At 45.6% G+C, this 12,797-nt stretch overlaps 1 protein-coding gene across 1 annotated transcript in view; it reads left to right on the plus strand.

The window, feature by feature from the left end:
* Positions 1-12,797, plus strand: part of Efcab6 (EF-hand calcium binding domain 6) — a 205,876-nt gene that overhangs the window by 58,634 nt on the left and 134,445 nt on the right. Inside the window, 1 exon segment of the mRNA XM_029569164.1 lies at positions 7,878-8,005. Within this exon segment, the coding sequence (XP_029425024.1) occupies positions 7,878-8,005 (128 nt within the window).

A 12,797-nucleotide genomic window follows, 5' to 3' on the forward strand; every position in this document is an offset into this window, starting at 1 on the left:
TGTCAGATATTAGAATTGCAATGCCTGCTTTTTTCTTAGTACCATTCGCTTCGTATTTTTTTTTTCCATCCTTTCACCTTAAGGTAGTGCTTGTCGGTGAAAGTGAGAAGAGTTTCTTACAGACAGCAAAAAATGGGTTTGTTTCTTAATCCATTCAACTAGTCTATGTCTTTTGATGGGGGAGTTCAGTCATTGATATTTAAAGTTATTAATGAAAGATGTATACTAATTCCTGTCATTTTCATTTCTGTTCACATTCCTGGTGTAGCTGTGCATTTCCAGTTACACCTTCATTAAGTTTCTTTCTGTAACCCGCTGGGTATAGTCATTCCTTTCTTTAGCTCTTTGTATTGCTTCCAGAACTCTCTGAAGGGCTGGTTTTGTGGACATGAATTCCTTCAGCCTATTTATGTCATGGAAGATTTTTATTTCCCTTTTGACCATAAATGGCATTTTTGGCTGGGTAAAGAAGTCTGGGTTGGCATCCATGGTTATTTAGAACTGGGAATACCTTGGTCTAGGCTCTTCTGGCTTTCATAGTTTGCACTGAAAAGTCAGCTGTAATCCTAATGGGTTTTCCTTTATATGTGATTTGTTGTTTCTCTTTTGCAGCTTTCAGTATTGTCTCTTTGTTTTGTATGTTTAGCGTTTTTACTATGATGTGCCGTGGAGAGTTTCTTTTCTGGTCCTGCCTATTTGGTGTTCTATGTGCTTCTTGTATTTGTATGGGCATGTCTTTCTTTAATTTTGGAAATTTTCTTCTACAATCCTGTTGAAGATCTGGTCCCTATCATTATCCTGAGATACTTTTCCTTCCTGTATGCCTATGGTGTCTAAGTTTGGTTTTTTTATGGTGTCACACAATTCCTGCATGTTCCATTTTTGTGTTTTCTTAACTTTTTCATAATCTTTGCTTGAGTGGTCTAATTCATCTACTTTATCTTCCAGTCTTGACATTCTGTTTTCCATTTTATTCATCCTATTGGCGAGGCTTTCTCCTGTCATTTCTAATCGGCTTACTGATGTTTCACGTCCTTCATTTCAGCCTGAGTAGTCATCAATATTTCTAACTCTTTTCTGAATTCATTCAGAAGTTTATCCCTATCTTCCTTCAGTTCTTTGATCTCTTTGTTTTTTAAATTCACTGAATTCATTTATCACGTTTATAATTGTTCTTTTGAGTTCCATGTCTTGTGTTATCTCTAGGGGGTTCTCACTGTGCTCCTCTACAGGATGTTGGTACTTGGTGGGGGTGTATTTTTCAGGTTTTCATGGTATTATTTTTTTTTTTGCTGTGACTTTGACATGTGGATTTCTTTTGTAGTTTCTGATTCTTGTGTGAGACTCAAGCCTTCCTTTGTTGAGTTTAGATCTGCTTCTTTTTGTAAACTTCATGTGCCTTTGTGGTTTACTTGTTGGGCATGAAAAGCTGGTTTGTCTAGGCTTCAGGTTCTCTCTTTTGATTTGGAGTGGACAAATTGCTTTCATCCTACTTCTCAGGAATTCCCACAGGGGCCCAAGTTGAATGAGGTTCAGATGCTCTCAGGCTTTCTCTTAAGGTCTAGATCCCTCCAGGAAAGATGCTGGCCTCAGAAATTTGAGTGCTGGGTTAGCCTGGGCCCAGAGCCCAGGAAATATGTTGGCCCCAGGCAGCTGGGGTGCTGGGCTACCCAGGAATACAAAGGGAGGTGGGGACAGGAAGAGGCCCCAAGGGCTCCTGGCAGCTAGAGGGAGGAATTCGGTTGGTCTGGATCAAAGGATCAGGAATCAGTGGGGAGTCTGAGCCAAGAGGTCAGTCCAGAGGTCTGTGGTGCCAAGAGAAGAGATGGGCCAGTGCCCAGGCTAGGAGAACAGATGTAGTGGGGGAGCTGGGAGGGTGAATCAGGCTGGGGGAATCAAGGCGCAGTGGGTGCCACCGAATTTACCCAGGAAAGATCTCTTAGGTAAATATTAAATAGCTTTATGCCTCATGTGATGACATTAAGTTTTGCTGTGGAAGAATTTGACAATAACCTGATATTAGTTTGCTGTGCATTTTTATGATATCTTACTTTTTAAATGTATGTGTACATATGTGTATATGCCACTTGTGTGCAAGTGCCCATGGAGGCCAGAAAAGGGAATCAGATCCCCTGGAGCTGGAGTTACAGGCATTTGTGAGCAGCCTGACATGGGTGCTGGGACCGGAGGAACTCAGGTCTTCTACAGTTGCAGCAAGCACTCTTAACCACTCAACCATCTCTTCAGCCCACTTTCTTATTTATAACTTGACTCTTTTGAGTAGATATTCAGAGGCTCTAAGAAAAATCAGTTACTTTTCTCTTTACTATGACCAAATACCTGACAAGAAGCAACTTAAGGGTAAACCTCAAACTTTACAGTTTGAGGGTGCAGTCTTTCATGGCAGGGAAGGCATGCAGACGTGTGAGGCAGCTGGTCACGTGGCATCCACAGTCAGGAAGCAGAGAGATGAATGCTGGTGCTCAGCCTGCTTTCTCTGTTCTGTTCAGTCTGCAGCCCCAGCCCAGGAGATGGTGCTGCAGCAGGTGTCTTCCCACCTGTTGACCTGGTCCACATCATCTCCCACAGGCTTGCCCAGAGGCTTGTCTGGGTACTTCCAGATCACAGGTTGACAGTTGAGGTTAAGTATCAAGCTGCAGTCCTTGGGACGGTGCTGTCCACATTCAGGATGGGTCTCTCTCCTCAGTCCAACCTCTCTGTAAACTCCTGCATGGACACGCCCATAGGTGTGTCTCCATGTGGCTCCAAATCCACTCAAGCTGACAATGAATATCAGTCATCATAAATCCATCCCTTGTCAGCTGGGCCTGTAAGTCCATCCCTTGTCAGCTGGGCCCTCAAGTCTACCCCTTGTCAGCTGGGTACTCAAGTCCACCCCTTGTCAGCTGGGCCCATAAGTCTACCCCTTGTCAGCTGGGCCCATAAGTCCACCCCTTGTCAGCTGAGCACTCAAGTCCACCCCTTGTCAGCTGGGTACTCAAGTCCACCCCTTGTCAGTTGGCCCCTTAAGATTACCCCTTGTCAGCTGGCCCCATAAATCCACCCCTTGTCAGCTGAGCAGTCATGTCCACCCCTTGTCAGCTGGGCCCATAAGTCTACCCCTTGTCAGCTGGGCCCGTAAGTCCACCCCTTGTCAGCTGAGCACTCAAGTCCACCCCTTGTCAGCTGAGCACTCAAGTCCACCCCTTGTCAGCTGGGCACTCAAACACACCACTTTGAAATCATAACATCAATCATGCCTGACCCTCAGATGGCTTGCAGCCTTTTTATAATATGAAACATTGAATCCAGCCTCAGAAGTCCCCATATTCTTTAACATTCCCATTGCTGCTCAAAAGCCCAAAGTCTCAGGCTGGTGTGATGGCTCAGTGGGCAAAGGCACCGCCAAACCTGATGCCTGAGTTGAGTCTCTGGGACCCACATGGTGGAAGGAAAGAACTGACTCCTGCAAGTTATCCTCTGACCTACACACACAGATACTTGCATGCATGCACGCATGTACCCACATTCTCTTAGGCCCATGTACACACACATCCACATGGACATATACACAAAATATAATGTAATTTAAAATTTTTTTCAAAAAGACTTTCAAAAGCCTGACATCTCTTCTGAAACTCATGGCAGTTTCTCAACTATAGAATAAAAAAGTTAAATACTTCCAATGTACAGGGAGTAAACCTTCCTATTGTCAAAGGGAGGAACAGGAGGATAACAAGGTGGGGATGGGCCAAAGCAAGACCAAAACCCAGCAAGGCAAACGTCCAACCCTGCAGCTCCATGTCCAGCATCTGAGGCTCATGGTGGTGTTACCTGGACTCCAGTGGGCTTGAGCATCTCTGCTCTGCCAGCATTCCTTTGTGGATACACTGTGGTCCTGGCGTTGCTGACATCCTGGAGTCTGCATTGTGACTTAGGCTTCACCTTCACAGCTTCACACATAGCACCTCAGAGCTTCCTTTCAGTGAACCCACCTTTTCCTCACATTGGCCTCGGTGCTTTTCTGGAGCCTTGGCAGAAGCTACTATGACTGTAAGTCTTGGCGTTTTGCAAGGCCGTGGAACCAGCACCATGTTGATTGTGCTGCCAAGATCCACTGCAGCTTGAGATAGGGCCTGGTTCCTTCTCCCAGGGCACTCCAGATCCAGCCAGGTTGACAAACATGCACTGTCATTTACTGGGGCATAATCGGTTTGCAGTAAGACTTGCTATGCCTGTGTGGTGTGAAATGATTACTTGCCACAATCAAGTTAATTAACACATCTGTGATCTTACACAGACCTTTTTTGGTGTGTGCTGAGAACAGTTAATATCTGTTCCCTTTGTGATTCTCATGTGGCTCCAGTTTAGTACTGTATTTTGTACTGGATGTGATAGCTTTTCCAATTTGCACCTGAGTTCTTCTCACACTGATTGATACATTTTTCCTGGCCTCCTATTATTGAAGAAATTAACTTTTTATTATTTTCTTACTTTTTACGTGCATGGGTGTTTTGCTTGAATGTATGTCAGTGCACCACATGTGTGCAATGCCTGCAGAAGCCAGAAGAGGGTATCAGATCCCCTGGAACTGGAATTACTGATAGTTATTAGTTGCCATGTGAGAACTGAACCTGGGTCCTCTGCAGGAGCAGCAAGTGCTCTTAACTGCTTAGTCAGCTCTCTAACCCCTTAAAGGAATTTATTAATTGATCCATAGCTGATATGTATTGGGAATCTACCAGGAGCCACACAGGTATGTCTGTTAGCTCATCTGATCCAGTGGCAACCCTGTGGCAGATATCCCCCCAAGCCAGTAGTCCAGCCTTGGAAGACAAAAGAAAAATGAGGAAGAACCCAATAGAGGGATGCTTGTCAAGCCCTTGTCAAGAAACTCCAGTGGACTCTCATATGAACATTTGAAAATTGCCCTGTTCTGACTTTTTTCTAGTTCCCTGTTTAGAACTTGTAATGCTAATTACTGTTGCCTTTGCTTCTTCACATCTCCTATTCATGATTCAAGGTCTTTCTTTTCCCCTTAGAGACAAGAGTTATGCAATTTGGGAGTCTTTTAGATAGACCCACTGAAGGGGTTCTCCAATTGCCTCACCCTGTGTCCCTGTTCAGCATGGAAGAAGCCAGAGTGGTCTGCGGGCCTGTTAGCAACATACTCTGTTCCAAAGGCCAAAAATGTCAAAAGTATTTGGGAGCTTGTGTCCAATCCTTAAAAGATTTTAGGGTTATCTCTTCAGAGGGGGAAATGTTGGAGGGGAGGGAGTGAGCATAGATTTGATCAAAACACCTTATTATGCATGTATGCAATTCTCAAAGTTTTTGTAAAAGTTAAAAAACAACAACTGTGTAGTTAGGGAGGACAGAGCCACTGGTCTCAGCAGTGGGTCTGTTTCCGGAACCCATTCTGTCCTGTGTCCTTTGTCCAAAGTTCCAGCTGTTACTGACTTAAGAACTCCTACTGGGAAACACTTCCCGTGACACCCCAGTCCCCACTGGGGCCCATAGGCAGAGGCATCTCTGTCAGCTCTAACTCTTCTGGCACGACTCCCTAACGTACCAGTGTTTCCGTGATGTTTTCTATATGACATGCTTTAGCATTTTTGGAAGATGTTCTCAGGAATGTCAGTGTCAAAAACTTAATTAATTTGCATTTGTTTTAAAAATTTCACTTTCATAATTAACAACAATGCTACATAATCCTTTTAAAAATATATTTTCATTTATTTGACAATGTTGTACATGAATATAGCATGCTTTGATCATACCCCCCCTTGCCCTGTACCCTCCGTGGAACCCCTCTTCTGCCCCCCTCTATTTTAGTATCTGTTTTTTAATCCTTTTTTTAAATACAACCACTGAGTTTAATTAGGGTTGCTTGCATGGATTCCCTATAGTTCTTCATACCCTTCCCTAACCCTGATATGATTTTCCCTGTGACTTGTGACGGACAGGACAACATTTGCTGCGGCGTGTCCGTTATTTGAAACGTATTTTCTGAGAACCAGCTTCCTGCAGCAACAGTTTATAGACTCAGTGCTATTCTCACCCGGGTTCAATTTTCAGCAACTTGCTACCTTTGATTCTCCTATGTATAGGGCAATAGTGTCTATTAATTTTGACTGCCCTGGTGTCCTGACCAAGCCATGGCCACCATGTGTATCAAGAGTGCCATCCATTTGGGCGTGTGAACCGGTCATTTGGGCAGGGCGGCTTCTGTTGCTGCTCTTCGGCCAGGCCTAGACCCCTTAAGCTTCAGCTTCTCCTCTGGACCACTTCAGGCACCAGGAATCCTACTGAGAGGGACTGGGGTGCTGCACAGTGGTTGGGAAAGCATTCGCCTAGCACGGAAAGGTCTGGGGTTCCATCCCCAGGGCCCCAAATGAAAAATCCTTTAGATGAAATTGTGGAGCTCAACAGAGGAGGATTGAGAGAGTCACTGGAACAGTGGAAGTGGCCCCCACCCAGGCCAGAGGGACGGCGGCCCCCACCCAGGCCAGAGGATCCGAGGCCCCCACCCAGGCCAGAGGATTGGAGGCCCCCACCGAGGCCAGAGGGACGGTGGCCCCCACCGAGGCCAGAGGGATGGCGGCCCCCACCCAGGCCAGAGCTCATGGGCAGCCCCTCCTGCCCAGGTGTCCTGCATCTCCTGCGTCTCCACCCCATAGAGCTTCATGATGTCTCAACAGAACACATATGGGCTCTGTGTGTGTGTATGTGTGTGCGCACATGCGCGTGTGTGTGATCTGCCTCTCCTATATTTCCACCCCATAGAGCTGCATGTGTTTCAACAGAGTACATGTGGGCTGTAATGTGTGTATGTGTGTATGTGTTTGTATAAATATGTGTGGTATGTATCTATGTGGTGTGTCTGGTGTCTGGTGTTGATATGTATATGTGTGTGTGGTATGTGTATGTGTGTGGTATGTATGTGTGCCCCTGTCTGTTTGGTGTATGTGTTTATGTATGTGTGTGGTATCTGTGTATATGTGTGTATATGTATGATGTTTGTGTGTGGTGTGTGTATGTGGTGTGTGTCTGTGTGGACTCTCACCCTCTGCCATTCCTGAGCCTTCTTGTGATCCCTTATTATTATTTCACATAACCCTTTTCTTGACAAGTCGAAAAATAATTTGCTTTAGTAAAAGTTGCCAATTAGTGTGGACAGTTTTATGCACTTATTTCCTATTTTCAATTTCTTTTGCTATGTATCCTTGTGTATAAACCAGCATTCAATTAGGTATTTAGGTCTGTCTTATTGTCTTATAAGGACTACTCATTTACTATGGAAACTAACCCATATTTATCATACATGTGTACACACACACACACACACACACACACACACACACACCTCAGTACTTTTTAGATAAGCTCTTGCTCATTGTCCAAGCTGGCCTTACACTCCCTCCCCAGCCTCCTGAGTGCTGGAGTGCAGGCGTGTGCCGCCACACCCAATTCCTTTTTCCTGTATCTGAATGCAAGTTTCCTCTTTTTCACTGTTCTTTGCAGTATTTGAATTGTCAGACCTATTCATTACTGAAATGATTTGCGACTTTAATGTTTTCCTTGGAAAGTCTCCCATGAAGATTAAGCAGGGCAGAAAAGTCCTTGCAATTTTCTTCTGCTTAAATGGTTCTAATGCTTTCAGTAAGCATTTCACTCTGGGGTTTATCCTAATTTATCCATAGAAGAATCATTTTACTTTTTACAATTCATCGAATTATTTCAGTGTAATGTAAGGGATGGTCCATCCTTTTCTTGGTTTATCCATCTTAATTTTTACTACATGGGTGATGATTGGGAGCAAACAATGTTGAAATGCGCCTCTGACATTGTGAGTAAGGAAACTGATTTTGTTCCAGTGGAGTTCTTGAGGGAGAATCAACAAGCCAAAAGTGCCAAGAGGGAATGGCTGCTCAACTCTATGTCATCTGAAGATGTCTGGAAGAATTGCTCCCTAGATGACCTGGAGAGGAACTTTTGCCATGAGGTAAGAGTCACTTCTAAAGCCATACTGTCTGAAGAGTGACCCCAGCAGACAGCTGCGGAACGCTTTCAGGTCTGGATACTATTTTTAACACTTGTTTTGATCCAGCCTGTATCACCTCAAACTGGCAGAGACCTCTCCCCTCCTTCACACAATGCACATGATGATAATAGTAATGGATGAGAAGTTAACTTTGTATGCACGTGTGGGGAAGTGTATCTTCTGGGGGTGTGTGCCCTATGCCATGTGTGAGTGTGTGGGTGCACATGTCCTTGCCTGAGCATTCAGAGGCCAGAAGAGGATGTCTGGTGTCTTCCGCTACCTCTTTCCACTGTATTGAACCTGTATTGAGCTGTAAACTCCCCATTTGGACTAGCTACCTGAGAGCTCCTGGGCTTTGCCTGCCCTCACCCACTGTGGTTCCAGGCATCTGTGGCTGTTCTGCCTTTGCATCTGTGCTGGGGATGCCAGCTCAGGTCCTCCCACTTTCACAGCAAGCACCTTACCCATTGACTTACCTAAAGTTCATTTTTAACAGAGTCCTCTTTGCTACTTGAATTCTCATGAATACAAATACAGAAAACATAAATAATGCTCCAGCTTGATTGAGCAATGTCAAATAGAACCTCAGTGAGTGAGGAAGCCTTTTCCAGTTCCCAGATCGGAGGGTCGGACACTGTGGTGGTTTGAATGAGAACGTCTTCCGTAGGCTTGGATATTTGAACACTTGGTCCTGAGTTAGTGGCACTGTTTGGGGAGGTTGTAGAGCCTTTAGGTTAGGGCTGGAGGGTTTTGAGAATGCACAGCCTCACTGCACTTTCAGTCCTCTCTCTGCTTCGTGGGGGGCATTGAATTATTATTGAGATAATTATTGTGATAATTTATTAGCCAGGCATTTTGGGAGGAAAGCTTCTAATTTTTTGCTCACAAAGCCAAATAATCTATGTATATCAACTTCTTTAAACCTAAAATGAACAATGTGAGTAAAAATGATTTTGGGGGTACTGGGGTTCAAACCATGCTGAGAAAGCTATCACTGAGCTGTACTCCAGCCTAAGGGAAAAAATTTTAATCTTGAAATTTAAAGTATCTGTTATGTGTGAAGTAAAATACAAAAGCCGTAAGGAAGAAGATGGAGTTTGATTGCACAGAAATGGAAAGATCTTCTTGTAGAGCAAAACTTTCTGTGAACATAAGATTGGCAAAAGATGTGCAACATAATTGACAGATAAATAATAATTGTGCCTTCTGAAAGTATTCATTTTATTTTTGATTATGTGTCTATGTCTGTGTGCATGTGAGTGCAATACCCGTGGAGGCTGGAGGAGGGAGTCAGATCCCCTAGACCTGGAGTTACAGGTGGTTGTGAGTTGCTTAATGTGGGTGCTGGGAACTGAATCTGGGTCTTCTGCAAGAGCAGCAAGTGCTCTTAACCACTGAGGTATCTCTGCAGCCTCAGTAATAACGGTTTTAAATATATATAGAACTGTACAAGTTATTAATACAAACTTTTTGGTAGAAAAACGTCAGTGAGGAAACACAAACAAGTGTCAACAAGGGCATTTGAGAAACACTTTCCTATCTATTGACAAATTGGCAAAACTTGTGTACTTGTTGAATAACTTTATTGTTTTAGTAAAGGCATGACCTTCAGGGACTGCAGAACCATGTTGAGTGGCTCACAACAAGCTGTAACTCTAGTGCCAGGTGATCTGAAGTCCTCTCCTGTCCTCCATGGACATTGCATGCACATGGTGCACTTACCTACATTCAGGCAAACACTCATACACACACAACAAAAATAAATAAATCTTCAAATAAAACAACACAGAATATATCATAATCACAAAAATATAAGCAATTCTGAAAAGGGAAGAAAATGGAAATTATTCGCAAAAAGGCCACCCAGATGGTATTTGTGGACTGTTATTCCAGGCCTTTCTCTGTCTATGTGTAGAAAAATGGCTGCACTGCACTGGTGGGCAGCCAGGGGGACTAAGCAGGGGGCGGGGGACCTGAGTTCCAGTTGGACTTTGACTTTATAGCAAGATCTTGTCTCAAAAAAAAAAAAAAAAAAAAATCACACTCCTTTAGGAAAAAAACCCCCAAAGCATATTTAATTGAAATATCCTTGATTTTATCAAGAGAAGAGCAAGCCTCATCATCACTTGACATCATCATTAGTCCTGTTCATGGGGCCTCCTACACCAGGCAGTTCTGGATGTATGCTGGGGGGTCCTAGTCAGAGTCTCCACAGGTCACGCTGCGGCGGTATCTCAGGGGAGGAAGCTGAGGCAGGGGAAGGCAGCCTACCTGCTCCAAAATCCCAGTGCCAAGTCCCAGCTGCCTCCTCCATCCTCAGTGCTGGCCACCAGGGACATGGGGACACTCCAGCTCTGGGTGGCTATTTCCCACAGGACATATTAAGTCCCTGAATCGACATTAAGACAACAAAAGGGACCAGAAAAGCCAGGGAGAGTGGGGGGCGGTGATGCTCTTTCAGGGCTGGCTCCCTGCCCTGAAGTGAGCAAGTGACCAGGGACTCAGTGAGTGACAAGTGACCAGCACTTGTGTGTTTCTCCCGCCCCACCCCACCCCCCAGCCTTTGCTCTCTGCACTGTTCTGCATTGATGATGTTTATATTCTGTGCAGCTGCCCAGTATTCCAGCCCTTTCGCCCTCATTCTATGCTGTTATATTTGGTGCCCATCGGTGGTTCAGCACTTACAGCACTTTACCCCTCTCAGACTTCTTTTTCTTGGCTTAGTTTCTGCTTGGATGAATTTCTCTGTCAAGCAATTTCTTGGGGCAGGAGAGTTGGCTCAGTGGTTATGAGCATGGGCTGCTCTTGCAGAGGAAGAGTTCAATTCCCAGCACCCACATGGCACTTACAACCACCTGTAATTCCAGTTCCAGGAGATCCAATGCCCTTTCCTGGATTTTAGGGGGACCTGCACACATTCACATGTACATAATTAAAAATTAAAAATAAATATTTAAAAAGGAAAGGCTCACAGGTCTCTGCTCCCTCTGTGCGCCCCTCTGGAGACAGTGCGCCCCCTGTGGGCGGACTTGACCAGGCCCTGGCTGGGTCTGACCCCTTGTGCTCTCCTTTGTTCCTAACACCGTGAATATTTTTTCCATGTCTTCTGGTGTTTGAGGTTCCCGTGAAGAGCCTGGGTTCGACCCAATCAATCTCCTCTTGAAGCCAATTTAGCCTTTTCTACTTGGATGCCCCAAGTATGTTTTTATAGTGATCCTTGAAATGTAAAAGCCAGACTAAGCTATGTCCTGAGTAGAACATTCTGATGAACTTCCTTGGAATACGGCTTCAGGTCTTCATGAAATCTGTGACTCTCAGGTCATAAAACAGAGATTAGGCCTCCCTCTCTCTCCTTCCCTCCCTCCCTTCCTTCCTCCCTCTCCCTCCCCCTCCCCCTCCCTCTCCCTCCCTGTCTTCCTCCTATCTTCCCTTCAGGAGGATTTCCAGTTACCCGGGTATAGGGGCACCTTTGTCCTGAGAGCTGTCACCTGTGCTCACATTGCTGTAATCCTTCTGTCTCAGTTCTCTGCCTTGAGATCCTTTCATGCCTCTCATACTTATTTAAATACCATTTTGATCACTTATCCTTGCTGTTTCTAATTGTATTACTTCTGCGATGGCCTTGTTTTTATGTCGATGGTCTTAGCTCTGCCATGTCCCCTCATCTCCTTCACCGCTTCATCATTTCAGGGCGCCCCTTTAATGAATTCCCATTTTTATTTGGCTCGTGTTTATGGCATGACACATTCTCAGGGGATATGTTTGTGTCCCTCACAGGCTGGGCCTTTGTCCTTTGCTCCATAGTGTTCACTGTTTCCCCTTTCTCCTCCTGTCTCTACAGTTGTGTACACAGCTGCAACGCCCTTTGTTTTCAGTCTCTGCATGCTTAGGATGCAGTCACCTCCCCACCGTGCTCAGTCAGCACCTCCCCACGGCGCTCAGTCATCAGATCCCCGCGGTGCTCAGTCACCAACCCCCACGGTGCTCAGTCAGCACCTCCCCACAGTGCTCAGTCAGTACCTCCTCACAGTGCTACAGTGCTCAGTCATCACCTCCCCACGGTGCTCAGTCATCACCTCCCCACCGTGCTCAGTCAGCACCTCCCCAGTGCTCAGTCATCACCTCCCCGCAGTGCTCAGTCATCACCTCCCCACAGTGCTCAGTAAGCACCTCCCCACAGTGCTCAGTCATCACTTCCCTCCAGTGCTCAGTCACCATCTCTCCACAGTGCTACAGTGCTCAATCATCACCTCCCCGCAGTGCTCAGTCAGCACCTCCCCACAGTGCTCAGTCACCATCTCCCCACAGTGCTCAGTCATCACCTCCCCCAGTGCTCAATCAGCATCTCCCCGCACAGTGTCCTGTTATTTAAACACTGTTCAGCACATGCTCCATGGTGGACATTTGGGCTCTTCTAGATGGCACTAGTCCCACCGTAGTGGTTGTTGACATAGCTTCCGTGTGCAGTGTCAGTGTCCTGGTGAGATGGCTCCGTAGTTACGAGCACTTGCTGCCCTTCCAGAGGACCCATGTTTGGTTCCCAGCATCCACATCAGACAGCTCATAGCTGGCCAACTCCAGGGCATCTGACTCCGTCTTTTGACCTCTCCATTCACTACACCAACACTCACGTGTACATACCCATACACACACACATACACACACACACACACACACACACACACACACACAATTAAAAATCATCAAAAGGAAGAACAGCATCTTCTTTTTGGCTGGGGTGTCGCCCTGTTTT

Source organism: Nannospalax galili, unplaced genomic scaffold, assembly GCF_000622305.1.
Source record: "Nannospalax galili isolate Female #2095 unplaced genomic scaffold, S.galili_v1.0 scaffold180, whole genome shotgun sequence".
Classification (NCBI taxonomy): domain Eukaryota; kingdom Metazoa; phylum Chordata; class Mammalia; order Rodentia; family Spalacidae; genus Nannospalax; species Nannospalax galili.